The 9,840-nt window shown below is 44.7% G+C and overlaps 1 protein-coding gene, 1 long non-coding RNA gene and 2 other non-coding genes across 5 annotated transcripts; all 4 read right to left on the bottom strand.

Moving 5' to 3' along the window:
• LOC121318018 (phosphate carrier protein, mitochondrial-like) lies at positions 1 to 6,104 on the bottom strand. 2 transcript variants are annotated; one of them, XM_041254201.1, is made up of 8 exons: positions 5,995 to 6,104; positions 5,538 to 5,699; positions 4,215 to 4,339; positions 2,825 to 3,004; positions 2,269 to 2,450; positions 1,585 to 1,757; positions 729 to 839; positions 1 to 423 (listed from the first exon to the last, which is right to left on the bottom strand). In XM_041254201.1, exons 2-8 carry the CDS (start codon positions 5,677 to 5,679, stop codon positions 263 to 265), a joined length of 1,074 nt encoding a protein of 357 aa, XP_041110135.1. In that variant the 5' UTR covers positions 5,680 to 5,699; positions 5,995 to 6,104; the 3' UTR covers positions 1 to 262. The 2 variants fall into 2 exon arrangements, with proteins under 2 accessions (XP_041110135.1, XP_041110134.1); XM_041254200.1 differs by lacking the exon at positions 4,215 to 4,339 and adding an exon at positions 3,488 to 3,612.
• On the bottom strand, positions 1,002 to 1,249 carry LOC121319068. Its single transcript, XR_005950654.1, has one exon. It is a non-coding gene; the product is annotated as a small nucleolar RNA SNORA53 (small nucleolar RNA).
• LOC121319069 lies at positions 1,989 to 2,236 on the bottom strand. The gene has a single exon (XR_005950655.1). It is a non-coding gene; the product is annotated as a small nucleolar RNA SNORA53 (small nucleolar RNA).
• Positions 4,627 to 5,520, bottom strand: LOC121318019. Its single transcript, XR_005950568.1, has 2 exons — positions 5,469 to 5,520; positions 4,627 to 5,416 (listed from the first exon to the last, which is right to left on the bottom strand). It is a non-coding gene; the product is annotated as an uncharacterized LOC121318019 (long non-coding RNA).
• Positions 6,105 to 9,840: the final 3,736 nt, after the last annotated feature.

The following is a 9,840-nucleotide window of genomic DNA, read 5'->3' as shown; positions in this document are numbered from 1 at the left end:
TACAGTTGTGTTTACAGATATTTATTTTCACATAACCAAAGACAGATGTTGATAAAACTAACAGCACATTTCTGGGTCTCCCCCTAATTTATAGGCAAGGAGAGTTTTCCCTATCCACATTTACATTACATTCGAGCAGCAGAGTGATGGATTGGGGCGTTTCTTTTTTAAATATATAAAATCTGATCATCTCCTCCTCTTTGTAATCATGCCAGCAGCTGGCTCCTCTCCTGGAGCAGAGCTGAGTCTCCTTGTGGTGGAGTTACTCTATCAGACCCAGCTTCTTCTTCAGGGACTCAGGCATCTCGGGGGGAGGGGGGCGGGGCAGCCTGAAGTAGACCTTGACGGAGTCGTAGATGAACCACTGAAGAGCAGTCAGGGTACCAATCATGATGATACGGGCAACGAGACCCTTCCAGACCCCTGGGAACACAGGCAGAGGAGTATTACATTATAGAAGAATAAGACTGTTCAACAAGCTGCATCTAACTTCCAAAAAACATGTATATATTTTAATTAGTTTTAGCTAAGCAGTGGGTTTTAAAGAAAAAAAAAAAGTGACATTTCTATACATTTTTTTTTTTTTTAGCAATGTTCTAGATACTGAGTTATTTAATTTGACCTTCGTTAAGGTCAACCATGTATTCCTTATGAGACCTCCCATATTACACTGCATTTCGGTGGTTTTGATCTGTAACAGATTTGAAATTCTGGAGGGGGTCACTTACCTTTGGGTCCAAGTCTCTGGAGCACCTGGAGGGCAGTGCTACCCTTCTCCTTATTCAGCACAGACACAACAGAGTCGGCAGGGTGAGACACGATAGCGCAGAACACACCAGCTACAAGAAAACACACACAAAAAAATCAGTACTGGCATTCTTCATACCTTTCACTTTCAGGAGACTATGGTAGACACAATCAAGGCAGAGCTCAGCTTCATGGCTTCTGTGTTCATTCAGAAGCAACACAAACATTAGGACTAAAACTACAGAAAAATAAAGACTGTCCACACACCAGCCTGGCTCTGTTGGTGAAAGACAGTCTGCAGTGAGACAGACTGTTGTCCAACAGAACGTGAATGGCTGGCGTGCAGGTGTGTTGCTCTCACACGCCAATGACTCAAGCACCTCCGACTGTACAACCTGGAAAGTTGCTGGATGCTTCCTGGCTGGAACTGCAGGACTCACAGGGAGAAGAGCAGAACTCAACTCGGAGGCACATCCCGTAGGTGGATCTAAGGGAGCGTGTGCAAACTACTACTGAATCGGATCTTAGCTAACTGAAGGGGTTGGTAGAAGAAAGCCTGAAGCCCCCACCTCAGTATCAACTAAAACATACTAATCCACTTGGCTACATCCTAAACTGTCAGTTCCTTAAACTTACATAACATTCTTTCTCGCCATCTCAGAATTACAGTTAAGGTCCAACACTTCACTGCTCCCTGTACATGTATAACATGTACAGCAGTATGATTTTCCTGTTCTTTGAAGTCTCTCATACAACCTTCCCCCTCCACACACATCCTTGAATGAACACTGAAACGCTGGCACAGCACACTGGAGGACAGGATGCTGCTAAACTTACCGATATAACCAGCAACAAATGTGACGACAAGCTGTTCAGGCTTGCTGCACTCACTACGGGGCTTGGGTACCACATATTTGTACAGGGCTTCAACTGTGCGCTCAAAGCAAGCAAACTTCATCATGGTGTATGGGATCTGCCTCATCCACAGTGGGACAACACCTTTGTAGAACCTACAGGAGAAACAAATGCCTACAGGTTGAACAGCCACAGTAAGCACACTGCCCACCCACCCCAGACAGCTGACTATTACAATTCATGACACTTGGGTCTTTTTAAAACTATCAATAGGTCAGTGAGAAACACACTGGATAGTTAACTATGCAAACTACATGACAAGACAAAAGCTTCATTTTAAATGTTTAATCTTCATGGCTTCTGAAAATTGGGACTAAAACAAAAAGACTGTCCACACACCAGCCTGGCTCTGTTGGTGAAAGACAGTCTGCAGTGAGACAGACTGTTGTCCAACAGAACGTGAATGGCTGGCGTGCAGGTGTGTTGCTCTCACACGCCAATGACTCAAGCACCTCCGACTGTACAACCTGGAAAGTTGCTGGATGCTTCCTGGCTGGAACTGCAGGACTCACAGGGAGAAGAGCAGAACTCAACTCAAGGGCACATCCCGTAGGTGGATCTAAGGGAGCGTGTGCAAATTAAATATACAGTTCAATGAATACTTACGCCCAGATACCTTCCTCTGCATACATTTTTGGAACAGCCTGCCTCAGAGTGTTGGCATACCCAGGCTGGGTCTGAATACGGACCTTGGCAGCTTCCATGGGAGCCAGAGCAATATCTGCAAAGAACTCTGCACTGGCAGAAGCAGCCAGGTATAAGGATGTCCTCCACATGTAGCTATTTTCCTAAAGAGTAAAGAGAATATTAAAAACATGCTACAAGTCCACCTTAAGCATAAACACCTTTACAAATAAGTATATAAACAAAGATAGTATTACACCACTGACCTACAGACACATGACACCACATAGCCCTCGTTTCTAATATGAAGATCTAGCACTAAACCATGCTGCAACAGTCTTATAACAATTGGATAAGCACTTCACTAGATATAAGAAACGTAAGTGTGACATACATATACTCTTAGGCAGACAGACAGAGACAGGCACCTCCGTATATTCCTCAAAGTACATTTTGGTATTGGAATTTGAGATAGTAGAGATGGAAACAGGCAGACCACACAACATTGAACTAAGTCCGGTATCTGACACCAACCTACCTCTCCCAGAAATTCTCCATACACGTTCTTGAACACCTCGTAAAACCCAAACTTGCAGAGCCCCTGCATGGAGTATCCAATAAACGTGGGAGCCCAGCCCCGGGCAAGCCCTCGCATGCCATCTTCTTTGATTGTGACGGAGAAGCCTTTGAAGATGTTCTTGTACTTATCAGGGCTCACCTGCATGGCAAGGACATTGGCATGTCAAAATGGATTGAGCACGAAGTGAGCCACAGCTTCATAAACACTCGTCCATACAAGGTAAATAACATACTGTATAATACACTTCAGGCTTTGATGCTTTTTTACACAGCAAATTAGTCACAACATGTAATTAGTGTAGTTTAAAATTGCAACTAGTTGTTTTATAATGCAAAGAATAATAAAAGATACATAACTTGGGGAATGTAGATACTTTCAGCAAAAACTATTGAAACATTAAAGAAAACACATCCTTCATTTCAAAAAGGAATAAAAAACACCTGAGCTCAAGTAAACATTTCAGTTGTGTTTACAAGCCAAGGCTGCCACTTCTGCTTATTGGCATGGAAACAGTTAAATACAGCTCACATGTTCATGGGCTGCAAACAGCGATTTTAAAACAGTGTCAGTAGAGGCCTGCTGTAAACAACGTTTCAATACAGCATAATTCCAAATACAAACCTGGAGGCGGCATTTCACCAAATCCAGGGGCACAACAGCCGTGTGCGTGATTCCACAACTCAGGATACCACCAAAACCACACAGTGCATAGTATTTTGAAGAGCCAAATTCACAGCTTACTCCGTCTAAAGCAACACAAAGCACACACCATGCTGTTAATATATATATATAGAAACAATAAAACATGCTGTTTTAGGTACTGATTGAGGGCACCAACACTCATATACACATGTATGCTGGACCTTGGAGATGACCTTCACACTTTTGAAAGCAGCTCCACATGTGAAACAGCTCAAACAGCACATCATGCTGTTAGTAGATTTTTCAAAAAAAGTGGATATACTTGACTGAAAAGGTTTACTTAAAGAAAAAGAAAATTTTATTCTTACACTCCTTAGCAGTTTATATGAGCCACGTATTTTCTGGGCAAGTGTTAAAGTTGGTAGGTACCCCCCCCAACCCCCCCCAAGGTTACAGTGTCAGTTTTGCCTGGGACTCACCCCACAACGTCACTGGGTCACCACTGCTAGTCACCGAAATATTCCTGTTATTCCAGTTCTAAAAGGAGCTTTTCTGCACCTCGCTTTGAGTATCAATCTCACCAGAGCATGTTGTGAACAGCCCCAATGATGACAAGTATATCCACTCTTAGTATTTATATAAAACCTGGATTATGTCAGGTTTTGTTGCAAGACTGGTTCACACACACACATTCATTGAAACAAACCTGAAGTCGGCATTTAACCAGGTCAAGGGGCACAACAGCTGTGTGTGTTGTGCCACAGCTAAGAATGCCACCCAGGCCACAAAGGGCATAATACTTATTTGAACCAAATGCACAGCTGTCTCCCTCTATGGAAAAACAGGAAAGGTAAGAAACTGACCATACACATTTAACAAGTGTGGGAACTGTACATTGTACCATTTATATAAAATAAAAAAGTTAACATTTACAGGAAAAAAAAAAACTTACTGAAATCAGAGAAGGTTTGTATTTCTGCCTCTTGCCAGTAATCTAACGCACAAGTTTACTAATTTATAAATTATAATAGAACTTGAAACCTTTAGGGAAAACAAAAAATAAGAAAAAAAAAAAGGGGGGGGGGGGGGGGTAGTGGAGATCGGGGGGGGAATTTTGGGAGATCACCTTCAGCCAATCAGAAGCTGGTTTGTTGAGGCCTTTAACATGGTTTTGGGGTCACAGGATAGAGGCGGTTTAAACCCAAGGACTCGTCCTTCACAGATTTACAATCCCTGAACGCGGACCTGGCCGGTTACAATTCCTGCTTCAGTCGATCACGAACACCTAACCCCCCTCCCCCCCGAGCGCGTCCGTCACCCGCAGCGTCCGCACGCAACACGCAGGCTTGTCCTTCTTCGCCCTCCACGAGGAGGCCTGCACCTCCAGGCCGCGAAAACACAACACACACCGGCTCCGGACCGCAGCAAAACAGGAGGCCCGGCTCGATCCGCGATTCACAGGGTTCGTTTTCTTTAATAAAATCTACACAACTAGCACCCAATACACCCACATCGGTGTAAAAATAAGGTACAATTAATGACGGGTGGGTAAAACCGCCTCAGAGACCCATTGCTACCTAATGCTGCGTATTTGAAATAGTTACTAAAAAGCAACAGGATGAAGCCGACACATCTGGATTTTAAAAATAATAAGGATTATAAAATATTAAGTTGAATGCATTTTCCGTAAGATACCGGCATTAATGTACTTCAACAGTTCTCTATCCAAGTCAAATTCAAGGGCAATGGAGTCTTGAACATTTACCCTCAACTAACACCTTGAACATTTACCCTCAACTAACACCTTGAACATTTACCCTCAACTAACACCTTGAACATTTACCCTCAACTAACACCTTGAACATTTACCCTCAACTAACACCTTGAACATTTACCCTCAACTAACACCTTGAACATTTACCCTCAACTAACACCTTGAACATTTACCCTCAACTAACACAGACTCACACACTATATATATATAGTAATTTAGAAAGTACAGCAAATAAACACGACCCTAGCCGCTTACCTGCCACTGCAGCAGCTGCGAGGCGGCGAGTCTGTGGAGGAGCAGCCGGGGTCCGGCTCGGCTCTTCCACCTGCTGCAGAGAGAAGAGCGGGGCGCTGAACGGGTTCGCCCGGCTCAGCTGAGTCAGCGTGGTGGGATACATCTTCCGAGGGGGGTGGTCGTCTGCGGACAGACACAAAATGTACTTTAGACAACGAGGAAGTTACGCGATTACTAGTAGCAAGCTTAACGTCTAGGAAACGCGTCCGGAGCCACGGAAAACACAAATGTGTCAATAAACCGACCCCTGCAGAACTCAATAAAACCGGCTCTCCTGATACCGTATACCGGTATACTGCAGCCTCATCTAGAACAAACAGCTCCACACAAAACCCTAATGAAGACTCTAACGCATTGCCTCAATTCTCACTTTCATATGACTGTTTGGAAATAAATGAATAAATAATTTCGCCCTCACTTTGTCCGAGTGTCTAAGATGGCGACTCCAGTTCACTGCCGCCAGCTCACAAGAGACCCGCCGTCTCGCCCTGATGACTTTCTACTTCTCTGACGTCACGGTGACAAACCGTTTCCATCAACGCCAATCCCCGTGCAGAACTCTTAAATGGGCGGGATTGAGTGGGGCTGCAGGACGGTTTTCCCGCAGTCTGATTGGCTGGATTGTAAAGTGACTTTCAAGTGAGTGAGAGAGAGAGAGAGAGAGAGAGAGAGCGAGCGAGCGAGCAAGCAAGCAAAAGCCTGCCAGGCATTTTCTGACAACAAGAGAAAACTTCATATAAAACTCAATTTAAATTTAACTAAATTTTTTTGACTGTGTCATCCAACTCATTGCCTTGTATAGCAGTGGTGGGGTCCGCTCACAGAGCAGGAGTATGCAAACACCCAACAGAAGCCCTGCTTACAGAGCTCTGCAAAAATATCCTGCAAATAAGTATAGCGCTTACTGCCCCTACCAGCACATTACCAAAATTGCTTTGCCACTGAACAAAACACCGCATCCGTACTACGTTCCACCATGTCAAATAATCATATATTTCTGGTGTTCATTTGGACAGTCCAGGGTGTGCCAAGCGTCTTGAAAAGCAGAAGTTGACACACACACAGTGAAGAAGCATCTCAATGCACACTCACACAGTGAAGAAGCATCTCAATGCACACTCACACACAGTGAAGAAGCATCTCAATGCACACGCACACAGTGAAGAAGCATCTCAATGCACACTCACACAGTGGAGAAGCATCTCAATGCACACTCACACAGTGAAGAAGCATCTCAATGCACACACACACAGTGAAGAAGCATCTCAATGCACACTCACACAGTGAAGAAGCATCTCAATGCACACTCACACAGTGAAGAAGCATCTCAATGCACACTCACACAGTGGAGAAGCATCTCAATGCACACTCACACAGTGAAGAAGCATCTCAATGCACACTCACACAGTGAAGAAGCATCTCAATGCACACTCACACAGTGAAGAAGCATCTCAATGCACACACACACACAGTGAAGAAGCATCTCAATGCACACTCACACAGTGAAGAAGCATCTCAATGCACACTCACACAGTGAAGAAGCATCTCAATGCACACTCACACAGTGGAGAAGCATCTCAATGCACACTCACACAGTGGAGAAGCATCTCAATGCACACACACACACAGTGGAGAAGCATCTCAATGCACACTCACACAGTGAAGAAGCATCTCAATGCACACACACACACAGTGAAGAAGCATCTCAATGCACACTCACACAGTGAAGAAGCATCTCAATGCACACACACACACAGTGAAGCATCTCAGAAGAAGCATCTCAATGCACACTCACACAGTGGAGAAGCATCTCAATGCACACACACACACAGTGAAGAAGCATCTCAATGCACACTCACACAGTGAAGAAGCATCTCAATGCACACACACACACAGTGAAGAAGCATCTCAGCACACTCACACAGTGGAGAAGCATCTCAATGCACACTCACACAGTGAAGAAGCATCTCAATGCACACTCACACAGTGAAGAAGCATCTCAATGCACACTCACACAGTGGAGAAGCATCTCAATGCACACTCACACAGTGAAGAAGCATCTCAATGCACACTCACACAGTGAAGAAGCATCTCAATGCACACTCACACAGTGAAGAAGCATCTCAATGCACACTCACACAGTGAAGAAGCATCTCAATGCACACACACACACAGTGAAGAAGCATCTCAATGCACACTCACACAGTGAAGAAGCATCTCAATGCACACTCACACACAGTGAAGAAGCATCTCAATGCACACTCACACACAGTGAAGAAGCATCTCAATGCACACACACACACAGTGAAGAAGCATCTCAATGCACACTCACACACAGTGAAGAAGCATCTCAATGCACACTCACACAGTGAAGAAGCATCTCAATGCACACACACACACAGTGAAGAAGCATCTCAATGCACACTCACACACAGTGAAGAAGCATCTCAATGCACACTCACACAGTGAAGAAGCATCTCAATGCACACTCACACAGTGAAGAAGCATCTCAATGCACACACACACAGTGAAGAAGCATCTCAATGCACACTCACACACAGTGAAGAAGCATCTCAATGCACACTCACACAGTGGAGAAGCATCTCAATGCACACTCACACAGTGAAGAAGCATCTCAATGCACACTCACACAGTGGAGAAGCATCTCAATGCACACTCACACAGTGAAGAAGCATCTCAATGCACACTCACACAGTGAAGAAGCATCTCAATGCACACTCACACAGTGAAGAAGCATCTCAATGCACACTCACACAGTGAAGAAGCATCTCAATGCACACTCACACAGTGAAGAAGCATCTCAATGCACACTCACACAGTGAAGAAGCATCTCAATGCACACACACACACAGTGAAGAAGCATCTCAATGCACACTCACACAGTGAAGAAGCATCTCAATGCACACACACACACAGTGAAGAAGCATCTCAATGCACACTCACACAGTGAAGAAGCATCTCAATGCACACACACACACAGTGAAGAAGCATCTCAATGCACACTCACACAGTGAAGAAGCATCTCAATGCACACACACACACAGTGAAGAAGCATCTCAATGCACACACACACACAGTGAAGAAGCATCTCAATGCACACACACACACAGTGAAGAAGCATCTCAATGCACACTCACACAGTGAAGAAGCATCTCAATGCACACTCACACAGTGAAGAAGCATCTCAATGCACACACACACACAGTGAAGAAGCATCTCAATGCACACACACACAGTGAAGAAGCATCTCAATGCACACTCACACACAGTGAAGAAGCATCTCAATGCACACTCACACAGTGAAGAAGCATCTCAATGCACACACACACACAGTGAAGAAGCATCTCAATGCACACTCACACACAGTGAAGAAGCATCTCAATGCACACACACACACAGTGAAGAAGCATCTCAATGCACACTCACACAGTGAAGAAGCATCTCAATGCACACACACACACAGTGAAGAAGCATCTCAATGCACACTCACACAGTGAAGAAGCATCTCAATGCACACACACACACAGTGAAGAAGCATCTCAATGCACACTCACACAGTGAAGAAGCATCTCAATGCACACTCACACAGTGGAGAAGCATCTCAATGCACACACACACACAGTGAAGAAGCATCTCAATGCACACTCACACAGTGAAGAAGCATCTCAATGCACACTCACACAGTGAAGAAGCATCTCAATGCACACACACACACAGTGAAGAAGCATCTCAATGCACACTCACACAGTGGAGAAGCATCTCAATGCACACTCACACAGTGAAGAAGCATCTCAATGCACACACACACACAGTGAAGAAGCATCTCAATGCACACACACACACAGTGAAGAAGCATCTCAATGCACACTCACACAGTGAAGAAGCATCTCAATGCACACTCACACAGTGGAAAATGCAACTGATAATACTGATCTTCAGATTTAGCTGGCTTACACATGTTTAGTTTGAAAATATGAAATTGTACGTTTTATATATATATAATTTTGAGGAGGCGCTGCTTCCCTCACCTCCTCTAAGGAGCCCCCACTGGTACAAGCTTCAGTTCGGTTCCCCCCTGTCTGTATGCAATGATCTGGGCCAGTGCTCTTTCTGGCAGGGGGTTCTGTGGTACAGCACATCACCAGGGCAGGTGAAACACCCTTGCAATGTACTTGTGACAGCACCAGCCATCCCCTGCCAGTAGAAACCAAGCCATTCCAGGCCCAAGCAGACGCTAGCCCAG

This window comes from Polyodon spathula, chromosome 7 (assembly GCF_017654505.1).
Source record: "Polyodon spathula isolate WHYD16114869_AA chromosome 7, ASM1765450v1, whole genome shotgun sequence".
In the NCBI taxonomy this organism is placed as follows: domain Eukaryota; kingdom Metazoa; phylum Chordata; class Actinopteri; order Acipenseriformes; family Polyodontidae; genus Polyodon; species Polyodon spathula.
This window is presented reverse-complemented; position numbering and strand designations above follow the sequence as displayed.